At 40.4% G+C, this 18,832-nt stretch overlaps 1 protein-coding gene across 3 annotated transcripts in view; it reads right to left on the bottom strand.

The window, feature by feature from the left end:
* LOC110985333 (protein Obscurin-like) overlaps positions 1–18,832 on the bottom strand; it is a 56,166-nt gene that overhangs the window by 30,439 nt on the left and 6,895 nt on the right. For 2 of the 3 annotated variants that reach the window (XM_087134530.1, XM_087134531.1), the window contains exons 3-7: positions 12,392–12,766; positions 8,374–8,555; positions 2,873–3,853; positions 2,141–2,227; positions 1,407–1,706 (exon numbers count right to left, since the gene is read on the bottom strand). In XM_087134530.1, the coding sequence (XP_086990656.1) occupies positions 1,407–1,706; positions 2,141–2,227; positions 2,873–3,853; positions 8,374–8,555; positions 12,392–12,766 (1,925 nt within the window). The remainder of the gene's footprint in view (positions 1–1,406; positions 1,707–2,140; positions 2,228–2,872; positions 3,854–8,373; positions 8,556–12,391; positions 12,767–18,832) is intronic. The other variant, XM_022246297.2, reaches the window with a different exon arrangement.

An 18,832-nucleotide genomic window follows, 5' to 3' on the forward strand; every position in this document is an offset into this window, starting at 1 on the left:
GTCACCATGCAGAGTTGCAAAAGTTTTGACACATTTTGCCGGTATCTTTTTACTATCAAACTGTACAATTGCACATTTGTTGAGAGTGGCACAGTCTTTAATCCTTTAACCAAATATATCACAAACCAATGCCAAGTCATCCCTCCTCAAACTATCTCAAGTCCATTTATTACAGGTCAGCATCATTTGAAGCAAATATTGGCTTGATATGGGTAAGAAAATGAAGCACTGTCCCTAAAACGTCTTGCTGATTTTTCTCCTTGAAGTTCGAAATTAGTGCGATGAATTATTGACTTGTGATTTGACTTTTAACGTAAATACATGCGAACAAATGATCCTCAAATTTCTTAATAGTCGAGAACCCATCACCTACATGTATGGGATTTCAGACATTTACCCTCCCCCAAAACCACAGCCAATCTGCAAAAAAATGCAGGATTTCTGTGATCAAAACGTCAAATACAAGCCAATTACAAATCTCTCCAAATGCTTTATGAATACAGAAACAACAGGCATAGTTTATTGACAGAACGTTCAGCCAAATGGTGATGAAATGATCAGGAAATAGATGTGGCACTAAGACCCCATCCTAAGTGAATGGGAGCATTGAAATAACATTGATGGAGTTTTACAAATAAATATATATAAATCTCCCTGACAATTTAGAAGGAATTTCAATGTTAAATTTAACGGAGGTCACAGTGTAAAATCATTCATGAATGACACAGCCTGACAAACATTTTTGTCCAGAGTGCTTTGTTTGACCATTTCCTTCGTCATAGACTTTTGGAAGGAGTTGTTACCTGTCCCTTCCTTTCAGCTGTCCTGAGTGTTAACTTGTAATTGCTCTTTCACATATACATATTGTCTAGATTTCTGAATTTTGCCTGTCCCTGTTGTTCCAAGCAAACCCTCCCAAGAAAACCAGTCCCAGCTCTGCTTCAGATTCATAATTTTATTTCAGATGACCAAATTTGTAGCATTAGTATTTCACCAAAAAAAAAAGGGTTTCCGTTAGCCCACCCCCATGAAAACCTTGACAGAATGGAATTTTAATTTGGTCGACTATGGAGCATGAGCGTCACTTGGATATTTTCCAGGGTAGGCTCCAAGCACTCATCAGCATCAAACTTAAAAAAAAAAAACTGCAGTATGTTGCCAGTGGAAGGGGTCCACTCCAAAGTATTCTGAAGCAAATGGACAATTTTCTCCCCCCTCCTCCTTTTTTCAATGTCTGTTGATTTGTCTTGTTTACATCCCTCTTCTTTCATTTACCAACATTTTCCAGGGAGGCAAGGGCCTTCCCTTACCCCTCTCCTGATGCTCATCCTATGCACGAATCCAGGCACATCAGGCAACTCCTCAGAAATCACGGCATGTTTGAATTTGATACAGAGGATACTCACATAAATCCATCAGACAGACAACATCAGACTCCTCAGAAGGTTCACTAATCCCATTCTCTCCCTCGGCTCGGACCCTGAAGACATACGTCCCCTCTGCATTAACGCTGGACACCCAGTAGGATGCATCTGTGACATCAGTGGCTATCAACACCCAGTCCTCCTCATTAGCATCCTTGCCTTCAATGATGTACATGACAGTAGAATCGGAGTCATTGTTAGGTACAGGCTCCCACGTCAATAGGATGGATTCACCAGCGATTTTGGAGACGTTGGGTTTGCCAACAGGACGACAGGGAACGTCTACGAGCAAGTATCAAAATCGCAAATCAGGATTATGAAGCAGGACTTTTCACATATGTATGCATACTCAAAAGAAAAATAAACCAATACTTATGACTCAAATCTGGAGACTAGCTCTGAATTAGAACTACAGAATTACCTAATTATAATAATGCTGGAAAACAATATATTCCTACACTGTGTTGGTGATGACCGTTTGCAAAGTGTGTTGCAAATCGACATCTTCAATCAATATCCTACACAGTACAAGTGAATGTGACAGTATCTTTTGTCTATGATGACTTTGAAATCTCAGTGACTTTGAATTCAGCCACTGAATCAGAACCTGGAACTAAAACAGAGTCAGAGACGAAGACATAGGGGCTTACTGTTGCGATGCTAAGATTTGAGACAGCGATGACAAGGAGGACATGAAAAAAAGGGTTTATTTTTACCGGTACTTCCTGAACTGCTGCATCGATAGTCATCACTTATATCCTGACCACGATAACCACTGTCTGGCTCTTGATCATCATCAGAGACTGCAAAGCAAGCAAGACATCATCAAACTTTATTTTGAAAAGTCAACTTGGAGTATTTCTCTTTCCAAATAGCGCCAAGTACATGTACATGCTACAGTTGTTCAAGTCAAACAACCCTCAGGTGAGGCAAGCAGCAAGAGGGGTACTTCACAACCCCGTGCTTTTGGAAAGCTGTCCATTTTGCTCCCCCCCCGCTTTGAGATTGCCTACTTTAGAAATGTACTAAATGCAAACAATACCACCTCGTTTGGACCGCCTTGGCCAAGGTGATCGCAAATATTCCTACGGGCAGCTTCAACCACGTGCAAGCGCATGTGCGAATGCTGCATGCTTGAATAGGTAGATTACCATCACAACACCATGCACTCATTACCATCACAACACATCATAGGTCCAGCACGATCATGACATCACAGAAAAAAGGTCTACACATTGGACAAGGCAAAAATTCCTAAATCAACTGCTACATATAAAAAAGATTAAATTAATGCACCAATCCTACTAGAATCTCCCTCCAAGGTTGAGAGGATTCTGCTAGGCTCTGTATATTACAAACTTCTCCTCATACACATGTAGTGAAGAGAAATATCCACCTTTAGCTAGATGTGTTTAGAAATGACCGTTTTAGTAGGCTGCATTACTTACTTCTTTCTGTTACTTCCAAGTTGGATATACTTTGAGCAACACCCAGTGAACTTCTTGCCGTGCACGTATATTCCCCTACATCCTTGGGTGTTACATGCGGAATGATCAGCATACAACTCCCATCATCCCCATGTTCCAGAATGTAGTGATCATTCTCTGCTATCTGCAACTGATTAAAGAGCCACACCACTTCCGGTTCGGGGGAGCCAGTCACCTTACAGTTGAATGTTGCTGGACCACCCTCCACGGCTTTGCAGTCTTTGGTGTGGCTAATGAACGACGGACGGAAGAAGTTAGCTGCGTGGGGTCCGATGGCAGGGGAGGGAATTATGGATTGTTGCTCCTCTACAAACAACTCTGCGCTCCACTGCGTCTCCCCGACCGAGTTGAAAGCTTTGCATGTATATTCCCCTTCATCTTCCGGAAATGCTTCGACGATGTGTAACACGTACAGGTTGTGTTTGCGGAAGAATAAAAAATCTGGAGACTGCTTGAGTTCCCGATTGTTGAACAACCAGACAACTTTGGGCTTCGGGTTACCGCGTATTCGACACTCAAACTTGACTTCTGTACCTTCAGACACTGTCCTATCGTGGAAGACTTCAGTGAATTCCGGTGGCTTGGGGACCAGTTTCTTGGACTTGATCTTCTTGACTTTCAGGTTAGCACTGCAGGTCAAGCGACCTCCTAGCCCATTGTAGATCTGACAGGTGTACTGGCCACTGTCTTCTGGATATGCAGCAGCGATGATCATAAATGTTGTCCGCCCGTCAAATGTCATCTTCACGTCCTGACATGGAAACAGCTGCTCATCATCCTGGTACCAAGTGACCTCGGGGACTGGGTGACCCACAATCTGACAGCGAAACAAAGCCTCCTCGCCTTCCGTGACAATCAAGTCTTCAATGCGATTCAGGAAGCGAGCTGGGACTGGGTCCCATGGCTTGGGCTTTCTCTCTGTGGATAAAAAAGAGGAAGGGCCTATAGAGAATACAGGGGGTTGTAGAAAACAGCCATGAAAAGACAAGGTCTATTCATCTACTTGCCATTGTCAAAGAAATTAAAAATGTATCAAGCAAGGTAAAGTTTGACTAGTGACAATCACACAAGGTTAGGTTATGGCAGTGGGTCACTTCTGGCCTGCAGCATCTCACGCTCAGGTTCCAACCCAACCCAGCCAAAGAACTTCAATGCACTCTATCCCATCCTTGAACTATCATCACACTCTTTATTAATAAGTGTCTGATCATCACCCTACTGGGCTATTGTGACAAATCTCCTGATTGATTTCATTGCAAAAGTGGACTTGCAAACACTGTAGTATGACTTATTTTTTCACTGCGACAGAAAAATATCGATTACAGATTGACAAGAGCCTGTTACTTCTACAACTCAAGATCATGGCTGAACTGGGCTGTCAAACCAAATGATTGACAGTGGTCTCCAAATGACAAACATTTTGTTCTGAGTCAAAAAAGATAATACTAGGTACAATTTCCATTACGCCTTCTCAGAACATGAATGATAAGACCACAAAAATGCAAACGTGCAACAAAGAATAGCAGAACAAGACAGTATAGAATTTCATTAATGCTAGTATTTACGTCGACTACCAAACTATGTTGCTATTTATAAGATGGAATGATACCAAAATACTTTGAATATGAGTAACAAGGCCAATCACATGCTCAAGTGTTTAAAAGCTCAGTGACAGATGTGCAGATGACCATCAATAATTCAATCTGTCCTATTTCCTTGGAATGGTAATTTCCCAGAAATAGTTGGAGCCTTAAATATGAGGCCAAGCGAGTTACAATGTGGCCTTAAAAACAAAGTATATTATGTCACTTGATAGGATGTGTTCTGGTTAAGTGGGATTTCTATTTCAGGGTATTAATGTTTAATGAAAAGAACAGATTATGGATGGTAAAGCAGGTGTATAACGATTTAAACACGTAAATCAGAGGTCACATTTGTTATCTTTGTATTGTACCTGTAGCCTTTCAAATTCAGACAAACTGATGCCAACATACAGAAATTATTTTTTAGTGTTTTCACCAAGTTGTCAAGGTTTTGGGGAAAGGGTGCCTTTTAAACAACATCGGCCTTCGTATGACGGCTGTTCTTTTTACTTCCTAAATCCCCTGACAAGCCAAGTTGAAGTTCAGCCCAAAGTCCTTGGGTATTTATGTGAGGTGTTTCTCAGAATCCAGTGCACATGTACATAACATTATTACACAAGTATACCCTTGATTTCCAAGCCCCTTGTGTCTGTTGAGAAAAGCCTCAAAGCTCTGCCTTTCCAATCTCGCAAAATCCCCTAAAATCCAGAGGCTTTGAAGGATCTAGAACGGTATGAACTAATGGTTGGGGACAAAAACAAAATTCCTTCATGTCCTTCATTTCTCTTGAAGGCCAGAGTTTGTGGCAGACCCTTCCAAATCTGCCCAATCCAAGACCTACAGTGCTCCAAGCTGATAAATAGGGCAAAGGATTGTTGACAAGAAACTTCCTCTTTGAATGTTCAATTTCAGCGGAAGAAACAATGCTCCAAATTGATAACTGGGAAAGGATCTGATAACTAGAAACTTTCTTTGTTTCAGTTTTCAATTTTAGTGGAAGGTGTTTTTTTTATTGTACATGTATTTTATTTTTCCACAGCTGGACAGAGTCACACACAATATCATTCCATATTTTAAATCCCCTGCAGATATCCACAAAGCCACATTCATCAAACCAATTATCTTAAAAAATTCATGACGGATCTCTTACTCTGACGTGTTGATATAGCACAGTTGTAGCACGCCTTCAGCACCTGTTCACTTAATCAAGGCAATGCACGCAGTGCATGGATGTCACAGACAAGCTGAATATTGAAGAGGCCTCAGTGGATAGACCTACACTGTACACACCCGACATCAAGCCCTTTAGTAGATATATATGTCAACATTATCAGACTACTCTTAAGGTTTATTTTACCTGTCTGGAGTCATGTAGTGATTTTTTAACAGCAATCACAACTGAACAAAACTTATTAACCCTCTGAGGTACGGTGTGTGAAAACTATATACTGTGCTGAGAAGATTCACATCTATTAGAAAAACTATAAGGCTGAAAAGAGTTTCACATACTTGTAATATAAATATTTACATGCAATTTCTGACATGGGAGATCTTAAATATTACAGAAATAAGTTTCAGAGGTCATCATTTGACACTTGCTTACTGCACAGATACAAAAATAATCAAATCAAGATTTCAAGCAGACAGGATTTTCTTCCTTTTTTTAAACCCAAATTAGCGAAAATTATTTGAATATATGTGTCTCCAATGTTACTGTGATTTCTATCATCACAAATGTATGCAAGATTCTTTTCTGGGCCCAAGATCATCGGCCATTTCACAGGAAACTCTCTCTATATACTACGAATTGAAGGATCAAGCCCGACTCCAGTCTTGTGTCTCTTTCATTCCATCCTGTCACCATCAAAATGTTTACCGAGCTGCAAGATCCAAATCAACTCCTGTAGAGAGTCCAGGAACCTTTAAAGAGTTGAAGCTCAAAAGGTCAAGTTATCGTCTGGCATCTTCTACCACGCAACCCTGGCCAAGACGGCAGAGCTTGAAGCCAATCCAGGCCAGCTCAGCTGTATTACATTACACCAGTGATGTCACTGGTATCACTCTGACCAAATACCAATGAATGTGATGTCAATATTTATCATCTGCCTTAATACTGACTAAAAGAGAAAAGTCCTTGGTATAACTTCATGGTCAATGACCATAGTAGAAGACCTGCTTCAGAAGGAAATTGTACGTGGGCGGAGCCCAGTGGGAAAAGGAGGAGGTAGGGATAAGAGAATGTACAGACAGTGCCTACGACAGATGCAAATATGGCCTGAGTAGGGTAGGCAGTGCACAACAGGAGAAACTAACTGGCCTAGCCTATGAAGGGACTTATCTCATTTGTGTATGGCAATCAGTGAACGCTGGCTTTCATTTTAAAGGCCACTCAGTGAGCCCAAACAGGTGTATTTGTACATCATCCTTCCATCACTCTCTCACCCTGTCATTACATTGTTTCCTTTGTCCCTTTGGTCTTTTATCATTTAGAGTCAAAGCATGAGAGCTAAGATGTTTAGAAGGTTTGCATGGTGCACACATACATGTACCGGTAGATCTAAGGAAGGTTTGAGTTTTTTATTAATAAGTGAGGCTCTGAAGAAAATCAGCAAACTCAACATTTCAGACAGAATACACATATAGAATGGTTTGAGGGTGGACACATCAAGCCATATTAAGCCATGCTATATTTGGTTTACCCTACCTCAGACATACAGTAAAATCTCAATAAGTCGAAGCTCAGGGGAATGGTTGAAAAGTTTGAGTTATCGAAAGTTACATACTTCAGTGCACATGCAACCCTACTGGCTTACGGCGGTTGGCCTGCAAGCTGAGTTGAACACGAAGTGGATTTTAGGCTATCCCTACAGAGCAAGTTTTCCTCAAACATCGTCATTAAGCATGTTTTTATGTGGTACATTAATAAATAATAAACCAATGAAGTTATGTACTGGTACCTGTGTCTACATCTTGAGAATTCATTCATTTGCTTTGCTTGATCGGGCTGTTACCAATCTTAGCGCGCAGGCCAGTTGGTCAGGGTTTCCGTGCTGGGTACATACATGTACAAAAGGCTTGAGGGCGCATCATTCGTGCCTGATTTAGGCTGCATCCGAATCTCTTGTCTAGAGCTAGGTCTAGATCTTCACTCCATTGGAAATGCATGGAGACGCGTAGACAATAGACCTAGCCGTAGCTCTGGAAGCCCGTTTTGGACATGGCCTTATTTTACGGTTGTGGTTGATGCCCACCCAGTGCTTGTCGACATGACAATGGCTTATTCTTTTGTCAGGAATACAGAAAGACGTCGAGGTAAACGGAGTTTCGACTTAACGGGCTTCGAGATTTTACTGTATCAGTTGTCATTAAAATATCCGAAGCAAAGCAAAGGAAGCATGTACATGAGCTGTCGTTTGTTGATGTGTAATGTGCTTATAGTGAGGTTTGGGCTGTGCTAACACAATGCAACAGTTCCAGGAACTGTTCCCAGGATTCACTCCCAGGAACTGTTCCCAGGATACACTCCCAGGAACTGTTCCCAGGATACACTCCCAGGAACTGTTCCCAGGATACAGTTCCAGGAACTGTTCTCAGGATACACTCCCAGGAACTGTTCCCAGGATACAGTTCCAGGAACTGTTCCCAGGATACAGTTCCAGGAACTGTTCCCAGGATACAGTTCCAGGAACTGTTCCCAGGATACAGTTCCAGGAACTGTTCCCAGGATACAGTTCCAGGAATTGTTCCCAGGATACAGTTCCACACTCGCATGAAATCCCAAAATTACCCCCCTTTTATATCTGGGGTTGGGGATAGAACATTCAGGTTTTTGATTACAGCTAAGATCTGATAATGGTATCTCATGTGTATAGTCCCCACCTTTCATGATGAGCTGTGTGGTGTTAGACGTGGTGGAATCCTCACAACTCGCCACACATGAATATTCTCCCTCATCGTCTGAGATGATATCACTTATTTCCAGTGAATGGACGCCGCTGTCTTCATGCCTCACCTTGTAACGCTGGGATGACTCAGGAATAATCTCTTCATCTTCTTTCAACCTTTTAACAAAAAAAAAACAAACCAAAATCATTCAGGAATGAGAGCTGATTAAAAAAGTACAACATCCCTCCTCATTAAGAGGAAATTCAGTTTAATAATCCGTTTTTTATAGTTCAAGAGTTATGACATTATGCAATGACCATCCATCAGATGAACACCTGGAATTTCCCAGTGTCATGACAACTGGTAACAAGTTCAATGACATTTTTTACAGGAAATATTTACACATCAGTCACTGTGTTTCTCCTTTCTGTATAAAAAAAATACACGGGGGCTATCTCGCAGAAAAAAATCCACAATTTAAAAACATACTGGTAATGTGAGCAGTTTGTATAAATTGTTCAGAAGATAAGTCGATGACTTCCATCGGATTGGGCTAATCAGAGTTTAGGATGAGAGAGATTTCTCACTTCAGTGATAAAAGGACATCAGCCCTTCAGCATCAGTGACAACAAGATCAAGTCTCAGGTATGAATCTCATACTCAAGTCAGACACGTCCATGTGTCCATTTTCCTGTGGTTGAGTATCAATTCCCACAGAAGTTGGCTGTGTTCTGGCTTGATACCCTATCACCTCTCTCGTAGTCCTGCATGCATCTCAAGAATTCGTGGTTTCCAGACAGGAAATGTTCTGATAATCTCCTGAACCATGACCAACATGTTTAATTCCACCAGATGAGTGACTGATATATTTTTTTTTTTACACTTGGATACAGAATACCTCAGCAGGCACATCGGCTGGGGCAACATTCCAATTTGATATCAGTCACTGCCAACCTTTATACACCTTGCGTGCTGTCTAACACGTAAACCTAACATTAATGGGTATTTCAAGACTGGCTTCAATCACAATGCAAGTCATATCACATGATCAAGGAAATCATAAGACACAGTCACAGTCTAAGACTGACTGAATTTTTAGATTTCTTACAATACAACATTATCAATCCAGATTAATCTGTTCAGGTGAACTTGTAAGACACTTGGGTTTTCTTATGTACATGTTGCTTTGAACTCTGACGCATCAACCAGCAACCAAGCAAATAAAATACAACTAAGTGAGAACATTTTTGCACTCTTTTTTGTACAATTTGCATCACTGGCAGAAACCTGTCAGAGAAAGCAAGCCAGTTTTTTTGTGTAAAGCTTATTACCCCCATGCTAGTTTTGCTTTCAAAAAGAAAGCCTTTGATTCTCCAGCAACAATGAACTAAATGAGTTGGAAGCAAACTGTCCAGAAAAGAAAACCTACTGGTTCATTAAAGGGAAGACATATTTTGGTAATGTATAATGCATCTTTTGTGATTAGTTCTGTTTACAGACCTCATCGCAAAAAAAAAAAAATATTGCTTTCAAAAGTAATCCATTGAGAGATTATAACTACATCTATATTTTTGAAATAGTTGCTGGGAAAAAAAGGTTTTGTAAATGAAATTATTTTCTTCTAAAATACAGATTCCATTTATTTAAAACAATATCTGATGATGCATATTTACTCAGATGGAAATTCAATGTTTATATTGCTGTTTCTGCTCTCTATTTTCTGTGTTTCTGGGAAAGCAGGAAAAAAATAATTCCAAATGTTTCAAAGAGCTTCTAATCATCGGTTTATATACCGGTACCCACCTTGCACGATACCGTAATATTCCTTGGTCACATTGGAAGTTGTACAGCCACAAGCATTATATATATATCCTGCCCGGCAAGAAATGTCATCATTCTTCCATAAGTAAAATAAATGAATGCTCCCAAAAGCTAATGAAAGTGCAACTCTCCTACGATCACATGTCAAAAGGTGCCAAAGCGCTGTCACTCGTTCACACCATTAATCCTTCGTCAAGGCAGTATCCTTCCATCTCGCCGCCGGTCTGAGCCATCCCAGAGAAACCTACGGACTGGTATCTATGCATGTTGCAGTGCACGCACATCTACAAAGCACAGACTAAATGCATGCCCATTCCAGATGTCATCTTTATCAGCGCTGTGTCTCCACTACATGTACATTCCAGCCTTGGTACAGCTCCCGCACAACATGCCTCACATTTCACACTCTCGCTAGTCTACGGGCTGAGGATTTTGATGTCTCCCCTGCCGTTCTAGCTAATCACTGACCAGCTTATGCATGCCCTGGTTGCTGAAGGAGATGTACGGATATCAGCACTGGACATGTATCACAATGCCTGGGGACGAGATTTGATCTGACTTGGATGGCCCATGGCCCTACCTTGGGAGTCAATCTTAGCTATATGAAAAAAAACTGCCTGGTCACACTGCAGTGTAATACAAGCAGGAACATGTACAACAACAGTAAATGATGACACCATGTGTTAGATGCTTACATGATGTATATGTACGGTATTTAGACCGGGTATTCTCATTTCATTGACTCCTAACTCAATGCAGACATGTGGGACAAGTACTGCAGGACTCGGCAAGACACATGATAGATATCTTGACCCAATTGTAAATTTGTAGCGCAGTGTTGTACAATTAAATAAAAATGTGATAAAAGTAGCTCTCACTTCAGGAAACACAGTAACTCAACACATCAACTTTAAGGATACAAACAAAATTATTCATTTCACAAAGTAAACCTTGAAAAAAATAAAGTTTACTATGACTTGTTACCACTAAGGCACCGATAGGAGCAAAAAAGTTTGAGTCATTTGTACCAAATTTTAATATTCTTCAGTTCTGACAGTCCACATCATCTGTATTTGAACCTAAAACTGGGTGACCAAAAACATCCCCATCTCTCTATAATCCTTCCACTGACACATGTCGATCAGTAGAAAAGTTCTCGACGTTCCATGGATTAAAATGTAAACATTGTCACTAGCACAATACCACTTGACTACTGAGTTTGAAAGAACTGCCCGGGTGGTTCAAGTCCAAACCAGTGTGATAACCAATGAGAATATCAGAGCGTTTTACGCTGGAGAATTTTTGCACATCATGTATCAAGGTTAATAACTATTTCACAAACACGGATTAAGATCGTACTTCATATTCCGTGCAATTTCTAAAGAAAATCAAATCACCACAATGGCCACAAGTATGGGTAAGACAATGCGTTAGAATTTTGCTTCTTGACAGTCTGTGGCATGGTTTCTTTGTTGACAGTACATGCATCAATCCAACAGGGTCATGGTTTGCTGACATGAAACAGCAGGTCCCATCAGGAAAACTCGCTGACCATCATTCATAGCTGCTGCCTGCCTACTCCAATTTGTCGTTCATCACTCCTGACCGCAATAACATCTGCCTCAGTGTCAAGAGGGCCAGGAGAGCTTGATAAGCTCAGTACTAATATTCCATTCACTTGATAATCAAAGCTACTTGCCTAGCCAGACAGCAGAGCACTATGCCGTGGAATGTCAATGGCAAAAGATTTCCGTAGCAAAATGGGTCTTGTGTTTGAGTAGCATTTAATCCAATGGGAGGGAAACTTTGAAGAGGACTGGCTGGCGTGATATGTCAGGACCATGTCACACTGAGGCAGCCCATTACTGGCTGCTTCAAAGATCCACAGATAGATAAGAAAATGGGTTATCATTCAAGGTGTTGCCCTCAAGGATGTTTAGAAGATCAAATACGTTATTTCTCTGCAGGAGACAGTTCCAGCCAAAAGTCTGATGAATTCAGAATGTCCCAGTTGTTTGAAATACACCTTTTTTCAAGAATGGAGAGTTTGCTTCTGATATTACTGACCCTGAAAGACTTTTGAATAATCACCATGGAACTCCATCACCTTGTTTTGCTACTTCCTTAAACATCCATCTTTTGACCTGAGAAACGCTTAGATCAACGTGTTTATCTTTATACATGTACGTACCATTTGACTTTGACATTTGCCTTGGATGGATCCAAGAAACACTCCAGCAAGGCTGTGTCTCCTGGCTTAAGCCGGATTCTCTTCTTTAACATCTTGGCCATCATTCCTGACCTCCGTCCTTGCCCCTTGTTGCCTAACCTTGCCGCCGCCTCCGTCTCTGGGTCTACGTCAGCAGATGAATCTTCATCTTCACTGCTACCATCTGCCTGTTGAAGGTCATTACCAAAGCACAGACCATTCAGTTCATCACTGTCTGTGAAGAATTCTTCGACCGTTAATCTTGCCTGTGAACATCTCACCCAGGAACTGTTGGATGCTTGGGCTGTGTAGATACCAGTGTCTTCAGGATATGCCGGGCTGATCTGCAGGCTGTATCTGTATGAAAATCAGGGCAAAAAAAGTTTTTAAAAGAAATATACAATAAAACAATACGGTAATGTGAGGCCTCTGTATGAGTCATACAGATGGCCAAAAGAGACAGATCCTAAACAAGAACCATCCAACACTACTAACCCATTGGTCCAACATTTTCCTTTATCAGGTAATGTAATAATGGCATATTATCCTGATATACTGCTCCGTAATAATAAGATGTGAATAAGTCATTAACATTTTATAATATACCGGGAACTTTCTCATGGAGACTTACACATTCATATCAAGTTACTATTTACAGATTTACATTACAGGCTGCAAAATTAAATTTAACATTCATTACATGTACATGTATGTAAATACATGTACGTACAAGAATTCTTGATAATGTTTCCACTAAAAACATTCATTTTTCATTGAGAGAATGCTACTTGAAAAACAACTCTACAGACATTATTTGATATCTGTTGTAGATTGGCTCTTCAGCTTGCTTCAAGAACTGAATTATTGAACATGCAAAGGAGGAATTCCATAAATGTGTTGTTTTACAACTGAAGAAACACAACATTGTTGCACCCTTTAATCCTGGCTCTCTGTCGGATATTTTGCCCAAATGCCGAGGCACGTGTTCGGCATAAAGGCTCAGCGGACGCTGCTATTTCTAGACCATCATTTTGTCAGAATCACTGCTGGATTTTATTGGCAACCAACTGATTAAATAACACTCTGCCCACGACTGAACAGATGCTCATGGAAGCATTCCATTCCAGCATCGAACACATCCCAATTCAGAGAAGAAAAAAAATCTGTTAAAGAGCCGTCCATAGATAAATATGTACACATGAAGGTGGGGGGGCAGAAGGTTGACAACACTTACATGCACATAGGCCTACACCATTTGTACGGTACACCAGGGATAAGCAGTTTCTAAACAAGGATATGTGTACACACTACGAGCATAAATCATGCCTTTTGATAAATTGTCATGAAATCAATGTACATGTATAAACATGTACTCTCTCATTTTAGAAATGGGTAATTCCAGAAATAAGGGGACCAAAAGGGTGTCATTTTTGTGTCCTCGTTACATCTAACCTCTGTTATTTGACATGATTGATTTGATTTCAAACTATTACTACACTTTGTGTGGCAGGTAATTTGCATCAATTTATCACTCTTGGAAATTACATGTAGAAAATGTGTTTTGAACTTACAAAATCAAATGTCAGATGTGACAGGGACATGAAAAAAAAGGAGCCCTAATTTCTGGAATGACCCAAATGCATATGAGGAGCAGCTTTACACATTTGGGACCATTACAACACTAGTTGGCAAAGGTGTTTATAATGTTTCCATTAATGGTACTAGGTACACATGGAGTCTGAGAAGTCAACACAGCAACAGGCCTATGGAATGGGCATGTGTACCCCCTTTCTAAGCCTGGATCTTAGAACGGAACCGTTCCTTATGCTAGAAGTGTACCTAGTACCATTAATGGCAATATTATAAACACCTTTGCCAACTAGTGTTGTAATGGTCCCAAATGTGTAAAGCTGCTCCTCATATGCATTTGAGTCATTCCAGAAATTAGCTACACATGGAGTCTGAGAAGTCAACACAGCAACAGGCCTATGGAATGGGCGTGTGTACCCCCTTTCTAAGCCTGGATCTTAGAACAAAAACGTTCCTTATGCTAGCAGTGTGAGGGGATTAAGGTGCTAAAAAGCCAGTATTTTATGCATTTGTACTGTTGTATTATTTTCATATTGACTGTACTGACTGTACGTGTGCATACATGTAGTGTTACCACATTGAGCTATTACACTATAAATGTTAATGAACAGAAAAACAATTTTTGAAACTTTCAAACTAAATGTACATGCACATGTACCAGTATATGACAATTTACTAATCATCCTTGAAGTTCATCATGGCATGTTCACATACTCCCTCACTGTAGTTGTGGGGGCATACACTCAACATGTCACCTATTTTGTGGGGACTGAAAACATTGTGGGGAATCAGAAATGTCCCCACAACTCGGTTCAAATTTCCCTAACAAAAGAACTTGTCCCCTGAAAGCGGTGAATGCCTACCCAATGTACCACACAAGAGCTTTTTGCAATGAATTATATGACATACAACATGAACAGGGTTTGTATATTTTAGCCTTGGAGGAAAACACTAAGCCAATGATTCTTAGACAAACCCAAGTTATCCAACATATCAATAACAGAATGACAAAACCCAATTCTGTAAGGTGTATACCCAGTAGGTAAGATTCAAACCTGGGTCATGAAAACGACCACCGATTCCACTAAACTGATGTAAAGTAATGACACACACAGACGTACAGACTTGAAGAATGCAATTTTTTTCACAATGGCAACTAACGCTGTGGTCCACCAGGTGATACATGCAATCATTTTTCAGACAAAATAGCAAATAATTCATGGGATAACAATCAGCTCAATATTTGACATAAAAGTAAGACTGGACCTGTGGCTACATGTGCATGTGAAGAATTGATGCCATCCATGAAATTAAATGCGACATGACTGAGATGAGACTGACAAAAATAACAGCTTAGATTATGAAGTGTGTGAAATGAAACACGTGGGTAACTGAGACACATCCAAGCCTGTGTCATGCTGATTCCAAGACAAACCAACACTGGATCCATGCCGTTCATGTAACTAAGAAAACAGTTTGGGAGAAGTCAAACATTTAGGTTGATATGATCTCTGGCCGGTGTAATATCTAGGGTTGGGCTTGGAATTCAGGTGCTAAGTGATGAAGATACATTTTCCATCCAATGAAAAATGCGGACATATTGTACATCACACACTACGTTGTCTCTTTTATTGGCAAGCAATTTGTTTCATGTTTACATACATTCAATGTCAAAGAAACAAACATGTCTTCAAAGAAGCTTGATCAACAATTTCAAAAACTTGACAGCTGGCATTATTTTGAAGTTCCAGAAATTAGTCATACAAAGAAATTGATAATTATTTGATAGCTCCCTATAGCTTTGACAAACACGGTGTCAACCTTGCAAGAACAGATTTACTGTTTGTGAAAGGATACTCTTCATCATCTGGCTAGTCACTGGTTCCCCAAGCTCTGCTCACCGGTCAGGGATTCTCGCAGCATCCTTCACCCATTGTCCATCTCAATTTGTTCCACTCCACTCCAACATCACAGAACCAACCCCAACCATTCAATGTGTGCTAACCATCTGCGACTCCCCACTGATTTACCACCCAAATCTGTTTCCCATCAATAGTCCGAGATGCGTTGTTTGTTCAGCGTGTGTACCAAGTTCCGTGAAATCTCCTATGGTCAACCCACAAGCATGTAATGTGTAAATTATGAGTTGTGCGATTACAACATTGCAGGAATTCCAGTCACGGCAAAACAAAATAGCACGCCACACTTTCTATGCTCCAATTTTCTGAAAATGATAGTCGTCAGGTTTCCAAATTGGGCAAAATGTCACCATAGTCCGAGATGCGTTGTTTGTTCAGCGTGTGTACCAAGTTCCGTGAAATCTCCTATGGTCAACCCACAAGCATGTAATGTGTAAATTATGAGTTGTGCGATTACAACATTGCAGGAATTCCAGTCACGGCAAAACAAAATAGCACGCCACACTTTCTATGCTCCAATATTCTGAAAATGATAGTCGTCAGGTTTCCAAATTGGGCAAAATGTCACCTTTTCTCGGGAAGCTCCGGATAACTTGGTGACGGCAAAACTTGATACATGTATGCCTTGCACATATGTACAGCTACAAGAATTCTATTCAAAATTAAAGTTTGACCAATAACAATTTCAAATTGTGTAAGGGTATGAAAACTGACAACTCTAATTTTGGCAAAACTGATCAGATTTCAGCAAGGGAATTGGATTTTACAATGCTCACTGGTAGACACATGTTTGCTACCTGGCCATAGTGTACAGAGTGAAGTCTGCCAATATCTTTGCTTTTAAGCACTTAATAAAGTTTGCAGGATGAAATTAATTTCCCCCGCTGTGACTGATGAAATTTGCAGGAGTGGAAGGAGTAATTAGTGAAACCAGAAAAGGGCAAAAGGTCTTGCCGAAGAAAATGCCAAAAGCATTACACCAGAGAAGAAACACCAGGTTTGTAAAAACAAACAGCAAAATGGTTACCAAATGAGCTTGAGAGAAGCTAAACCGGACAGTTTAACACCGGGGGATGTTGGTGCTACCATCCTACATGGTGCTACTAAAAATATAATGTAAGCAGAAATGTCAAACAAACAACAGCCAGAGTAGGAATGCCCTGAAAACACCAATTATTTCCCTTTTTAGAAGGGGTCTGGTTTTCAATCAATAAGAGCACTGACCAGAAGAAGAAAGTGAAGGGTGAACTTGAGGACAATCTCAAGATTGAGAGACCACCCCATCTGAGCAAGGAAACCAGCCATTCAAATTGCCTGGAACTAACATGCCATAGGCTTGGTACAAGGGTAAGTTCATCTGGTAAATCAATGAATTGACAGCCCAGAGGCTGGGTTAGATTCATGCTGGGGTGTGTCCTGACTAACACTTTCACTGTTTTGCCAGCTGCAATTCTAAACTGAACATTCTGAACCTGTGGAACTATTTTTGGAGACAAATGACTTTTGCATGAATTTTCATAAAGTGTACATGTTCACAGGAATATTTAAAATGAAACTGCAAAATATTGGGGGTTACATGTAGGTCTACATGGAATGTTTTTAACGCACATAGCCAGAAAATATGGAGGGTGGCTCTTCCCAAAATTAGGGCCTTAAATAGACCTTTGCATGTTTGTTTCAGTGGTCTTCCTGCATCACCTAGGCTATGTTTCCTTCTTCAACTTAGTTTTGCTTAATGTTGAGGGTCCTAAAACTGGAAGCCAGTGAGCTTTTGTGATGGAAACATGACGTCTAATGGATTATTTTGTTAGTCAATGATCTTATGTAATCGAATATGCAATAGCTTTTTTCGAGCAGTGAAAATTTGTTTATTTCCTCTCTTCCTGTAAAACAAATCAAGATATTCTTGCAACCGGGTTTTCACAAGAACGTGAAACACACAACTGTAAAGTCAGTGTTAAACTAAAGATCATCCTGGTGGTCATTAGTTTAGAAAGGTTTTAAAAGCCAGATTCACAAGCTTGAAAATCTGGTTCCCTGTGATTTTATTCTGTCACAGGATTTTATTTCGTAACCGAAAGTCCAGTTGATATTTGAATAGTGTAGAGTTTATAAGGGTTTAATGTTGTCGATAAAAATCAGTTTATGATATGTCAAGGATCAATACTGGCTTCTGATGACGATGTTGCATAAAATGGCTGAATATCACTTAAAAACCTCTTTTACTTTTGGCTTTATCATGTGTGTCATTACTAACGTCCACTGCAAATATGTATGTGGGGTATATCTTCAGGAAAACTCCAACAAGAAATATTTTCAAAGGTTCATGTTGTACTCTATATGGGCAATACGCGGTGCGGTGTCTCCATGTGAAGACTACGGCATGCACAAGTATTGAACACAGGCTACGGATCTCCACTGCTGCCCCTTTTGATCAAAACGTGAAGGTGTATGTCGCAGGAGACAGGACCGGATTATGGCTACCCCTATCGTGTGCCGCCCCATGCAATGTATGAACTACATGTAAATTGATACACAGGCAGTGCTGGGTCATGTACATGTATGTGGCATAAGGTGAGATGCACTTTAGAAACGGCAGGAGCTAATGAGTATACATAGCCATCCTGCTTGGGTCAGTGAACTCCAATTAATTAGCCTCCATCCAAGTTTTCATCCCATCATTGCCTAGCCTTAAGACTTTATTAAGTCAACCACAAAACTTTGCAGCCAATCCCTGGCAAGAGTATAACTGGAGATGACATCTGAGTTAATTGCTTTTCAGCAAGTGCAATGTCTCTTCACGCAAGGCATCCCTTTATGCCTCATAAGGAGGTAACCTTGGGAGATCCTACACCCAATATTCACTTGGCATACAAAGTGGTAATAAACATCAACCATAGAGCTACATGTAGGA

This window comes from Acanthaster planci, linkage group LG03 (genome assembly GCF_054643075.1).
Source record: "Acanthaster planci isolate LZ-2023a linkage group LG03, COTS_SCS, whole genome shotgun sequence".
NCBI classification, from domain to species: domain Eukaryota; kingdom Metazoa; phylum Echinodermata; class Asteroidea; order Valvatida; family Acanthasteridae; genus Acanthaster; species Acanthaster planci.